Here is a 14,122-nt window from a genome sequence, read left to right as displayed (position 1 = left end):
TCATCATCCATCCATCCACCCTTCCCCTCATCATCCATCCTTTCACCCACCCCCTCATCATCCATCCATCCATCCATCCATCCTTCCCCTCATCATCCATCCATCCATCCTTACCCTCATCATCCATCCTTTCCCGTCATCCATCCATCCATCCCATCCATTTATCCTGCCCCTCATCCATCCATCCTTCCCCTCCATCCATCCATCCATCCTTCTCCTCATCCATCATCCTTCCCCTCACCCATCCATCCATCCCATCCATTTATCCTGCCCCTCATCCATCCATCCATCCTTCCCCTCCATCCATCCATCCATCCATCCTTCTCCTCATCCATCATCCTTCCCCTCACCCATCCATCCATCCCATTAATTAATGAGCTTAGAACCCTTATGCTTGTTTTAGCTGACAATAGAGCCACTCATCAAGCAGGACATTTGCTGGACCCTATTTTCACTAACTGGGAAGACATAAGTGTCTCTGCTCCGATTGAGATTCTGTGGTCAGATCACTATGTGATCCCATTTAAATTGAGGAAACTACCTAACAGGGGGCCCATACAGAAACCTCCCGTCATCAGACGCAGGGACTGGAGAAAATTTAGCCACAACGCTTTCAGTCAAGCCCTTGAAGAGAATCCTCCAAAGCTCAGCGACAATTTGGTAGAGGCATACAAGATATATGAAGATTGGGTGCAAGGTGCGCTGGATAATGTAGCCCCTTGGACTCATAAAGCCATGGCTCGGAGCACGAAATCTGCTCCTTGGTTCACCGCTGAGCTGCGCGCCGCTAAAACCAAGTGCAAAACCGTGGAGCGTAGATGGAGAGTGGAATATGCCCCCTCACTACGCGAAGCCTAAAAGAGTGAACTAAGGCTATACCACAACCAGATCAGGAAAGCTAAAAGAGAGTACTATAATAAACGGATAGATTGTGCGGAAAACACATCTAAAGAACTTTTTATGATTCTAAAGGAACTCTCAGCCCCTCCAGCGAGTGTAGGGGAAGCTCCCCCTACGACTGAGTCATGCAATGACATCGCAGACTTCTTTATAGGGAAGGTAGAAAAAATCTATGCATCGTTTCAGACTAACTCTGAAGCTATAAATCCCTACCCTAATTGCGGAAAGAAGGTCAGGGAAGAACTTAGGAAATTTGTGGTTCCCCAAACTGAGGAGCTTATCAATATCCTATTGAACATTCACTCAGGCTCTCCCCTTGATGCAGTACCAGCGAGAATTCTTCGCAATCATATCCCGCTGGTAGCGAAGCATATAGGTAACTTGGCTTCACTGTCTTTCCATGAATGTTTAGTTCCGGATAGCTGGAAACTGGCCCAAGTCGTCCCAATTAAAAAGAAAGCCCACATAAGCATCACGCAATTAGACAACCTGAGACCAATTTCCCTCCTTCCCTACTGTGTGAAGGTAGTAGAAAAATTGGTCAACAGACAGCTGGTGAGCTTTGTGGAGGAAAACATGCTCCTTCACACGTCTCAATCGGGATTCAGAGCCAAACACTCGACAGAGACTGCCCTACTCCTTTCGACAGAACTGCTGCGAAGTAAGGCGGACGAGGGTCATACGGCTGCACTGGTCCTATTGGACTTAAGTGCGGCGTTTGATACCGTATCACACCCCGTATTACTGGATCGCCTAAATGAAAAGGGAATAACCGGTCCTGCACATGAGTGGCTGGTCTCCTTCCTCAACAACAGGAGATTTCAAGTGCACTGCCCACCATATAAATCCAGTGTAAGATGTCTCAGGCAAGGGGTTCCTCAGGGCTCGATCCTGAGCCCCACTCTATTTAATCTGTACATGGAACCCCTTGCCAAGTTGGTGGAGTCATATGGTGTTGCAATAGTCTCTTATGCAGACGACACACAACTGGTGATCAATCTATCCCGTGATCCAGTTGTGGACGCTGAGAATTTCTCGGCCTGCTTGGTAGCACTTGACGGCTGGATGAAACAGAACTGTCTCCGCCTCAATGGCAACAAGACGGAAGTTCTTATCGTAGGCCCCTGCCCTTCCATTTGGACCTCTGCCTGGTGGCCCACGGAACTAGGCTTGGTCCCGGCCCCAGCAGACACAGTCAAAAACCTTGGCTTCCTTCTCGACTCTAAGCTAGCATACACCAACCATGTTGGGAAGGTTGCCGGAAAATGCTATGGACTCCTGAAGGTCCTGAGGAAAGTCCTGGACCTCTTGCCCCCCAGCTCCAGAAAAACTATGGTACATGCCTTGGTCACCTCCCACTTAGACTATGGGAATTCCCTTCTATGCGGACTTAGCAAAAAAGGCCTAGCACAGTTACAACGCGTCCAGAACGCAGCTGCTAGGCTGGTCCTTAACCTCCCTAGGAGAGCCTCTGGGAAACATGCATTACGCTCCCTCCACTGGCTCCCAATAAAGGAACGAATCAAATTTAAAACTATGTGTATAACCCACCGTATAGCTCACAAAAAAGCACCTCCATATCTCCAGGACCTGCTTCCTGTCTATCGTCCCTCACGTCCCCTGAGGTCGATGGGCAGCATGCTTTTAGTGGCGCCTCGGATACATAGAGCTAGGATGGGAGGTCGTTCCTTTAGACACCATGCCAGCAATGACTGGAATAACCTACCCATCGATTTGAGGATGGAACTGTCTGAATCCAGGTTCAGACAGAAGCTGAAAACCCACCTTTTCCCCAAGCTAACTTCAGCATAGGAGGCTAGGCTCTCCTTCTGTGATCCAGCTGATGAGATGTAGATAGGGCTGTCAGCGCGGGGACGCACTGTTCTTTGTGCAACCATGCGCTTAACAAATGTCATTAACCTAACCTAACCTAACCATCCATTTATCCTGCCCCTCATCCATCCATCCTTCCCCTCCATCCATCATCCTTCCCCTCATCCATCCTTCCTTTCACCCATCCTTCCCCTCACCCATCCATCCATCCCATTTATTTATCCTGCCCCTCATCCATCCATCCATCCTTCCCCTCCATCCATCCATCCCTCCCCTCATCCATTTATCCTTCCCCTCATCCATCCATCCTTCCCCTCCATCAATCATCCTTCCCCTCCATCCATGCATCCATCCTTCCCCTCATCCATTTATCCTTCCCCTCATCCATCCACCCTTCTCCTCCATCCATCATCCTTCCCCTCATCCATCTTTCCCCTCATCAATCATCCAGCTACCCTTCCATACAGCTATTTACATTTTCTCTCCATCCTTCCCCTCACTCATCAATCCATCTATCCTCTCTCATTATCCATTTATTCAATCTTTCATTCATCCATTCACCCTTTCACTAATTCATCCAGCCATTCACACATCCCTTCACTTACTTACTCGCCCACCTTTCCATATTAATTTTGAGCTGAGCCCTTTAGAGAAGAGGCCCATCAAGAACTTCACCCTCGCTGCAGGGGCCGTTCCAGGACTGGTACAGAAGCCACCCAGGGCGGAAACAGGATACACCACAGTGGGGGACAAGAGCCATCACAGGCGGGGGTGGACTGGAGCCACCACATGGGGGACAGGAGCCATCACAGGCGGGGGGTGGACTGGAGCCACCACATGGGGGGACAGGAGCAGGAGTCATCACAGGAGAGGGAACGTGATCCACCAGGGTGGGCACAGGGGTGGACATGCAGTATTCTAGTATCATCTGGGGCTTCTCGCCCCCTCCTGCACAAGACAACGAGAAGACAGGCTCTCTGTCCAAAATGCCATCCCCACTGTGATATACAGTACTTACAGGAGATACTCTAAGAGAACTGATTGAACTGATTGTCCTCCATACTTTGTTAATCAGTGTGGGTGCGATTGTGCCATTTCTTTATTGTATTACATTATGCATGTTTGAAGAACCGAGGTTTGCTTACAAATTAGTGACAGTAATTAAGCTCAGTGAAGAGAAGCAGGTGCTGCCTCGGTGTAATCAGGGGTGTAATCTGGCCGAGTCTAGGATGTTTGGGGTCCTGGGTAGAAATGGAATGTGTGAGCCCCCCTCTAAATAGCAGATACAAGACGCATTCAGGGCTGTTTGCATGTGAATGGATGCTCCTGCTCCTGAAGCTGCAGCCCCTCCCTGTCAGTCACCTTCGACCACCTCTTAACAGCTCATCAAGGGCTGGAGGTGTGAGGGTTGCCATCCCGCTGTGCCTCTACAGTGCTGCTGGGGGTCTGAGCTTTCATACAGCATGTGGAGTCAAGAAGGGAGGTGGGGGCAAGCTGTGCCTGGTTAAAATTACGGACAAATGGCGTCCGTTAAAGAATCCTTCACGGACAACGGACAGACAGCCAAAATTACGGACTGTCCGTGAAATTTACGGACGGTTGGTCACCCTATGCAGAGGGAAAATTAATTAATTATTTAATTTTCCCTCTGCATCGTCCCTCGAAATACCCCCTTACACGGCCCCACCGCTGCTACATAAACAAAAATGCTCCGAAGGAGGGATCGTGTACAGAAATTTAAATATTAAAAGTCATTTTAAAAGGACATGAAATTGGCCTTGATGTAGGGATGGTCCCTGAAATACAGTGTTGGCTGGCTGTATCTGTTGGAACACAGTTTTTTTTCTTGATGAAGGCTCAATAAATGAAGATACACATACAAATATACTGTGACACTGACAACTTGTGATGTTATTTGTTTTTCTCTACATCATTAGTGACAACTTGTCATGAAATCGGTTTGTCTTTGTAGATTATGGCATGTTTTCGTTTTGTGATTGCTGAGAGCAATACATTTTTTTTAAATAACAGCTTATTGTGTTAGTGAGATTTAATTATTCAATGTTGCACAAACTATGAATAATGTTTCTATAAATCTTTTATTAATGAAACAATATTGTTTTATATAATGTATGTTTTGAGGGATCATATGAAATGAAAGACATTTTTACATTAAACAGAGTTCAGTATTTAGACAGCTGAGTGGATGTCAAATAAATGTGGGTTTTCCCGAAGTAGACGATTATACAGGTATGATAATACAAGTGTGAATCACAGGAGGGAGCTTTAGTTTTCTTCACTGGATTTTAACCCTGCCCCTTTTGTTAGAAGGGTATCTCTCCCATATTTGTGGAGCAATAGATTTCCTGCCCATGTCCAGCTTTAGAGGATAGAGTGGAGTACTCAGGGCAAAAGCATCAAGCTCCTCAGAAACTTGTGTTTGGACCTAGATAGGTCATCTATTTTGGCAAACCCTCACAGTTTGGCCCCATAGAGGGCAGAAAATACAGCTATTGAATTGTAAATCTATAGGGCGGCTGCAACTGGTTTACTGAACAATGTGCAATGCTCTTTCATAAGTGCGCCAACTATTTGCTTATGTTTCAAGGATATCTTAGTCATGTGTGGTTTCCATGGCATACTGTCTGATAATTTAATGCACAAATAGTCTAAGGTGTTTACTCTCTCAAGCAAAAGCCCACCCAGGGTAGGCTTCCTCCAAGAGGGCTTATGGGGGTGTATCGCTATATATTTAGTCTTACGTATTTATCTCACGGCATCGCAATACACAAAAATCTTTAAACCGATTTAACTCAAGGGCACCTGGAGTTTTAGACACTAATATGGTGTCATTTGCAAATAAAAGGGGCTCGGTTTTTTCTCTCCCTAGTGAGGAAGCAATGTCTGCGTGACGAAGAGATACAAGGGCCTACATTGTTCAAATAAAGCAAAAAATGTGTTGGTGCCAACACGCAACCTTGACAAACTCCCCTGTTGACATTAATTGGATCTGTGAGCTTGCCTCAATCGCCCCAACACACTCTGGCGAAGTTACCCTCATGGAGACGAATGATTAAAGATAAAATCTTATTAGGCACCCCCATTGCCTTTATCTGGGAAAGATTATACCACTTTCTTTGGGATCTTATACGGGCCATATCCTTAGCTTTAATGGCTAGGGAAAGTTGATTTCTTGACTGTCTGAACTCTTGATCGAACCAAGATTTCGGTTCCCTTTTATTTGGTGTAAAATTAGACTTATGAACAGACAGTGATGAAGGACAGCAACTGCTAAAAAAAACAGGAAAGAACAACTGGAACTATATTCAACCCTCCTGTCTGCGCATACAGGGCAGTAATCTCTGACGTACATACTAACAAATCCTGATTGATAAGCTGGAGCTTTTGTTCGTGTAGGATCAACTGTTGCCGCTGAAGGAGATGCTCATCGTAGATGGTAACACATCCTGGGTTAGCTGACATTTTTGGGGCAAACTGTGATAACCAACCCACGGGGACAACAGGCTAACGCAAAGTGGGCTGTGGTCACTATCGGATCTAGTACTCACAACTAGATCTTCAACAATAGACCAGAGCCTCAAGTCTATCAGGATATAATCAATACGACTATTACAATTTATTCAATTAAAAGTATTTGCTCCCATTCTATTTATTTTGGTACTACCATTTTCTGCCCTCAACCCAAACTCCAAAGTCAGGGCTTTTAACAGAAGGTAGGTCCATCTAGGAGATGACCATGACTCATCTACCTCCACCACTTCGCACACATCATTCCTGTCCAAAGGTTGAAAGGTGACATTGAAGTTAGATTCAAAAGAGGGTTGGGATCTCTTTCAACAAAAACCTCCTGGCGTTTTTGCAAGTGTCTGAAGGCCTGCCCCCCTAGTTCCTCTTGCATAGATATTGTAGATGTCAATGGTAAATCAATTTCCGCTCTCAAACCACAATTATACTCATGTGCATCGAGTTGGGAAGGCGAAGACATGACTGCCAGTAGTGGGGAAAAAACACTCGGCCACCCACTCCTCAGTGTTCGGAGAATCACCATCTATACATTGAAGTGATAAAAACTGATTACTTCAAGTAATGGCCAAATCAGGAGGGCTGGGTTCCGATGAAGCAGAAGGCCCTTCGACTTTAGGACTAACTGGCGAGGGAGTACCTAATAGCTTTAGCCCGAGTATGAGGTTTCTTAAACATCTTTGGGAATCTCTTTTGCTTGGTGGAGCCTGTGCTTAGTTGGAGAGCACCTGGTACTTAGGGGCGGTCAACCACTGGCGGAACTAGAATCTCCTCACGTTCAATAAGAAAGCTATCTATTTGTTCGAGCACGCAGTTCCCTCTGAATCCGTGCCAGTCCCTCCCTCAACAGCCTTTCTCTTGTTCATTACTAAGCTCCTATGTAACAATGACTTTAAATAAAAAGGTGCTAACCCAGAGCTTAAAAACAAAGCACATAAAACAGTAAATTCCAAGATTAGAAAGTCAGACTAGAGGTGCTAAATGTCAGATGGTTAGCAGATACACAGTACCTTTGTCAGCCAGAATATAGGCGTTAGGGGGGTGGCCCAGCTCAGCCTCTTCTGGTCTCAGATGGGCCCGCCCTTGGTCTGGGCTTCACCTACGTGCACCCAATGGCACGAGCGGGAGGCAGCGCTCTATGCGCAATGGCCACGTCCCCTCTACCCCCCTATCCCCTAGTCAGCTGTGGCGGATTTGGTAGCTGTAGGCCCTGGACTGCAAGTCCCACCAGTGCGTTACAGGACAAGGAAACACAACTGACAGTCCCCACCAGCAGAGCGTACCATACCACAAGGGGAGAGGCAGCACTATATGCACGATGGCCAAGCCTCTCCTAAGTCAGCTGCGGCAGATTTGGTAACTGTTATGCCCTGGGACTGGGAGTCACACCAGAGCGTTGCAGGGCAAGGAAAACAAAACTGGCAACACCCACCAGCAGAGCTGGTTATTCTGGGGGAGCGACAGCTGCACCTCCTACACCCATAGTTCCAGTGACTGTCATATTTTTGTTGGCTCAGTGTAAACGTAGATCACATATTACACCAAACGCACATGAGGATAACACAGTGTAAGAAAAAAATAATTTTGCTCTTCCTATTGAAAGGTGCATTTTTCATATGAATTATCACTAAACTCCATATACTAATTTAGGAGAAAAGCATTGGTGCCTACTGTACACATGAAAACACTTACCAGTTTTTGCTTTCAGTTTTTCGTAATCAAATACTGCAATCCCTGTAGTTTCGCTTCCGGTTCCAGCTGTAGTGGGAACTGCAAGAGAAATGGTTTAGGCTTTTAGTGTAATGCAATAACATTACATAACAATTGTAAGAACAACCTATTTGCAGTGCTTCACACCAATGTTTTCCGGTTTCGGCTACAGTTATATCTGTCTGTTGGTCTCACCTATTGTTTCCAACACACAGAGCAAGCATTGGGTTTGTCCAATGCTTATGGCTGGATGGCTTTGCTGTATGTCTCAGGAGTCTCCACTTGACTTTCATTCCTATCTCTTTGTTTGTCCCGCCCAGAAGCATTTCAGTTTCACAGTGTTATAACTGGATTTGTTGTATCCTACCACTAAATGCTTGAGTGACTCATTTATGGTTGTGCTGGATCCCTACTTTGCTTTTCGTGCTTTGAGCACCTTCCTTTATCTTTTGTTTCCAAATGTTAATGTACTGCTCTAACCTAGCTGTCTAACATGTTAGAGCAGCAAATTGGACCACAAGAGCCCTTCCTGCCCAAGGCTCCTCTCTGACGAGGGACACTACACTACCAGGAGACGAAGACATTCCGCCCACAGTTGCAGTTTGTCGGCAGCCCACTCAACATGCACAGAGGCCAGGTTTGCCCGTTTGCTGCTCTTGCACTATGCCTTGGACTATGTGGCCTGCTGCCGAAGGTGTTGGCACTTGTTGGTGGCACTGCTCTCGAAGGCCAAATTTGCCCATCTACTGTGGGCGGCAGTGGGCCCTATCAGGCAGCCAGCTGGCCCTTTTCCCCTGCCTGCCCCCTCACCTCTTTCTTGCACACCTGTGGCGAAGGGGTTTTGGCCGCTTGCCCCAGGTGCACATGCCCAACAGCGAGAGCGAGGCAGCAGATGATGACCTCAGGGCACTTAAAGGGCATCTTAAGCATTTGGAACGCAGCAGGCCACAGGCAAGGAGCAGCTCGAGATTTACCCCGTCTGCTCCGTAAAATAAGACTACAGTGAGAGGCACATCCCTCAATGGGGCACAGGTGCACCAGGGGATAGCCCCATCAGAGACCGCTGAATCGGAGGGGTGGGGAATTTGTTACCTCCTTCTGCGCAGCCGGGGTGAAGTCTAGGACAGGAGTGTGGGGGGTGCGTAGTGCTCCCCCTGAGGTTTGAGCCAGCGGAAAAAGAGGAGGCGGCACTCCTACATCCTTGCTGTGTGCTCCCCCGCCTGTTCTTCTGTTTGCTCATCTCTGCTGAGACCCTCAGGAGATCTCCAGGGGTAGGCCAGTGTCAATAGTTGAACTATTGAAGGCTTGACACAACCGTAGGCTATTAAGATTAGTCTGCACCCGCAGCACCAGCGCCACTAACCATTGATCCCTGTCTAACCCCGTCTAACCACTACTCTCTAGCCAACAATAACATACTCTTTCCAGTGAAGGGAAGGATTTGGTGGAGCAATCAAAGAGTGACACGGTCTACTGGTCTGGAGGACATAAAATCAGGGAGGAGAAGGGTCACTCCGACAAAGATGAGGCACAAGCAGAGATGTCTTAGCATGCCAAAAAAGAATGGCATTATTAAGACCACATCCACAATGGCACGGCAGCCCCAACCCCAGCGGGAGATGGCCTACTTTATCCCCAATACCAGCTGAATTTGCAAGAACAACAGCCAAGCTCCCTGACAACATTTAATTTCTTTAAAAATCTAATGAACGCACTATTCTCACACAACAGGGAATAAAGAGGCCTACAATCACTCATACAGCCTCATTCCCTCCCATAGTTGTTCATCAACTGGATGGCTCCAAAGACGACCTAAGGTTACAGATAACAACAGTGCACAAGAATAGGCTTTCAAATGGGATGTATGTGCCATATAAAGTATGGAAGCCAGAGGTAAGCGACCAGCTCTGGCTTTAGACAACTCCTTAGTGACTGACTGCAATGGAAACAACAGGGCCGGGTGCAACGTGGGCACTCATAGCAAACACAATGGAAAGATCTCCATTTGGCCTTTCTACCACAAAAAGACCTTAGGACATGTCAGTTTAAGTCAAGCAGCCAGAAGAAAGGAAGGGACACCTAGTCACAAACAGTACCAGTACCGGAGCTCACAACTTCCCCTCCAGAATACCAGGATAGTGAAGAGTGGAACGGATGCTCCCTTGTAAAACCTTGGATCCTAGACCAGCCTACCAACAAAACAACAATACTTTCTAGTCAGAAAAGGGGTGGGTCTTCTGTTCTTGAAAGATCACTAACTCTGTCATTAGAAACTACTCCTATTACAGGAAAAGAGCCCGGCTCTATCCGATGCACCGGTCCCTCAGGTTTCAACTCTCTTCATTCCGTACCAGTGAAGAATCAACCTAGATGACTGCCACAGCTCGTCAACACGGCATAAGGAAGGGCAAAGGGACACTTGCTGCACTCTGTTACACTTAATTGAATCAGTTGTTAATGCACTAACCTACCAGTCAAATAAGTTTGATCTATGGGTGGAGATCCTTAACACCATGGCTATCTATGTCACAGCAATTGACTCTAAAATAGGAGGTCTAAACTCGCTGATACAAAGTCTGATGCAGGTCAACCTGTCTTAGCATGTGCATGTGGTCCGGTGATTGACAAACTTGTATGCTTATCTGCCACCTCAGTCTCTGTGTTTACAGACATAAAGCTCCAGTGAAACCCAGGACTCTTGGTAATTCATGAAACTGCTTTTTAAAATGTTCTGAGCAGTTCCTCCAACGGAAAGCAGCATCAGGAGGCCTACACGATGCTCGCTATCAGAGTAGTGCAATTGCTCAGGTATCCCCAGGACAGATGCAGTCAGTGCTGTGTCATCTACTCTTCAACATATTGGAATAGCGCTTCCAACAAAAAAAAGAAACTCAGAACGGCTCACAATAAACAGCCTACAAAAGGAGTGTCAACTGTACAGCATGAACACATATATTCTATCTTCAGACCAGCCTCTAAGAACAAAGCTACAGTCAAAGACTCACCAGCAGACGGCGTTGTACGAGACCTAGAAGGGAATTTGTCTGGCAGAACTATTCCTGACAAAATAGACAACAAGATGGACACGATCAAAGTCACTCTTGGGCAAAAGAAACCTTCAACTTCAAGAACTAACCATCCAGTAAAGCAGGTAGCTCAAGAGCCTTTGACCGAGCCAGCTAGCATAAAGAGTCTAGATGAGGGTTAAGCCCTTTGGCACATGAAGTAATCCTGCCAGGTCCTCAATCCTCTAAAGTAGGCCCATGGCCACCTCAAAAGGAAGAATGTAGGATTAAGTATCTGTGTCAAGCAATCAATAGAGAAAGACAGCAGATTAATTTGTCGCCAACAGGCTCTCCATTTGCCCTTAATAGTGTGACATAGTCCTCTGCTACCATCAGATCTGATTCTCTGGTAACTATTACATTTCTACCCATCTTAGAGGATAGAATGCCACCTGGCAAAAAGGATAGAATTAAGGGACTCCAAAATACTATAGCAGCTATGCAAATTAATTTTCACTCCATCATATAAATCAAGTGGGCAGTTTGATATAATGAACAGAGGCACGATGCTCTGTATGCTCCCAAAAATAAAAATTTAATGGCATATCAAAACAGCAGACATTTACAAAATAGCTTTCTGCTGCAGCACTACACCCAACACGGAATAATCCACCATAATCACTTAGGCAAATCAATAACTTACCGAGCAGGTTTGGAAGGGGAAACTGACTTTTGGGAAATGGGGCATTGAGTTATCATAGGACCAGGACGCTTCATATCATCAAATCCTAATGCTTAGTCACCCAATCGAAGGTGCTCTCTCACAACTTCACCTAGAATAAAGAGCTCACAGGAAGCTTCGGCTCCACTCCACCGTCAGCCTCAAACTGTTTAGCCTTGAGAAGAGAAATCAATCTCATCAGCAAGTCCCAAGGCTAACATCAGTGGCAGTAATGATGATGTCAAGCGGTCGCTCAGTCAAGTTCTAATTGATTGAGTATGGCTACCAAGTATGCTCCAGCTGTGAACAAATTTGACAAGAAAAACCTTCACCAGACACGCCTTCCAGGGAAAGTCTAGGAATTTGTTCACAGAACATTGAGAGCCTGGAAAGAAAAATTAATGACGTACTCTGCTTAGTTTATATAAAGTCCTTCAATCTGGTAATTCTGCAAGAAACTAACTTGGCCATTGGTCCCCCTGGACATAACGGCATTCCTAGGATTCGACAAACATATGGTAAAAACTCACTTGCTAGGATGACCTGTTGGGGATCTATCCATCTATGCTACGGCTGACATTAACACCAGAATAGAAGATCTAAAAACGGCCCATGGCAACATCAAAGCTGTGAAACTATCAAAACTCTTCTACGACAACAATCCCACCCTGCTGGTAATAAATGTCTCCATACATCCCACACCTGCAAAGAAGGAGGACTAGCTAGAGCAGTTGATCTCAAAGCTGGGGAACTGGGTTGGAGTCTTGGCTGGGGCGCTCGACATCCTGCGATTTGGGCAAACCACTTAATCTCCCTGTTTCTAATAAAAATAAATGTGTCCATCTGTAAGGCATAAGATGCTCACATAAAGCGCTCGGATACCTTCGGGTCGAGTTCACACTACATAAAAATCCACCCAAAAAACTATTGCCATTTATAACCGATCAAGTGACAACCAATCCGATCCCACGTATCTTGACAGGCGACTTTAACACAAATCTGCTCCACAAAGTTGAGAATGAATAATTGCTGGACATTCAAAACCAGATTTGGCAAATAGCCCTGCTTCACCCATGGTCGCAATGGAAGGAGGTTGGAGGTCAGGTTCTTGTGCATAATTTGGAGAACCCGGGGTTGAGATCATTAAACGGGCGCATCAAGTCAGATGCCACTGCAAATTCCACTTTTTATTCGGAAACAGCCAACTCGATCTGAAACTAGATCCTTGTGTACTTCCCACTATTTCAAATGGTTAATATTTTTGAGATAGGAACCAGACTGGAAAGTAACCACCAACCTCAGATGATCCTGATTAATCTACGCGGCCAGCTTCACAAACCAACATGCCAGGATATGGGAACAAGCTCCACTGTCAACTACAGAAAGTTAATATGGTCAACAATATCAATTGCTCGTGTCGACTCAAAGCAAGGGTCCAATGGGAAAAAATACTCAATACATCCTCAGACCCACAGTAGCAATGGGATCAACTTCTGATCTTCTTTTTGAGTGATAATGAAAGTCCATCAGGAAAACCAAATCCTTATCCAGGCTGCCATCAGCCCTGCTTGCCATAGATAAAAGGAAATTAAGCCACACACTCAGGCTACTTTGATCCAGGCCAAGTTCTACATTTGCCTTACCCAATCTGAGACTCCTATACAAATAGCAACATGGGACTCAGCCAAGATGGAGACAGGCCAATATTGGCACAAATAACTAGCTGCAACTAGAAGAAAAAGACGCTAGAGAATTTTGCAGACAGATGAACCACGCTACAGGTCTTAGGCCTCCTCCTGTATCATCTAACATCTCTGAAGATGTGTGGTCCACTTACCTGCAGGAAATGTTGGGTGGTATTAAGATGAAAGGGAAAGTAACTCTATTATGTCCACCTTTTACTCTTTAGGGAACACACTAAAAGGTCTGCCTCTTCAACCATTATTACAAGTTATTTCTGCAAAATGTTGTCCATCAGAAGCATACAGAGCATGAGCGCTTAAGGAGGTAGCAGATAAATGAATTGACAATGCTACTATTGGCACTTATCGGCAGGTGGTCAGGCTCCCACAACACACCTCTCCAGCCCAATAAGATTAGAATTTGGGCTAACGAGGCAGAACCCATCCAGCTATGGCACCTACTTGAAAACCTGCAACAAATTACAAAGCAATTAATTCAGCAGTCAAGAAGCTCTCTTCCCTTACATTTATGTTGCTGGCAGAAAGCAAACACTTTAACTATCTTAATACTCTAACTTGCTAAAGCATGAAGCACTTTCGCAGCGAGCCTTAAGACATTGTACACAATTATCTACAACCCTCCTTGATTGATCGCTGCTCATGCCAGTCTAGCACTCCAACACTTTTGCTAAAGCACTATGCACTTTAGGTTAGTGAGTCACTAAGAT

The 14,122-nt window shown here is 45.9% G+C and overlaps 1 protein-coding gene across 1 annotated transcript in view; it reads right to left on the bottom strand.

Moving 5' to 3' along the window:
• Nucleotides 1–14,122, bottom strand: part of ADHFE1 (alcohol dehydrogenase iron containing 1) — a 359,867-nt gene that overhangs the window by 157,123 nt on the left and 188,622 nt on the right. The window contains exon 7 of the mRNA XM_086965816.1: nucleotides 7,969–8,046. Coding sequence (XP_086821942.1) covers nucleotides 7,969–8,046 — 78 coding nt within the window. The remainder of the gene's footprint in view (nucleotides 1–7,968; nucleotides 8,047–14,122) is intronic.

This window comes from Lissotriton vulgaris, chromosome 4_1 (assembly GCF_964263255.1).
Source record: "Lissotriton vulgaris chromosome 4_1, aLisVul1.2, whole genome shotgun sequence".
NCBI lineage: Eukaryota > Metazoa > Chordata > Amphibia > Caudata > Salamandridae > Lissotriton > Lissotriton vulgaris.
This window is presented reverse-complemented; position numbering and strand designations above follow the sequence as displayed.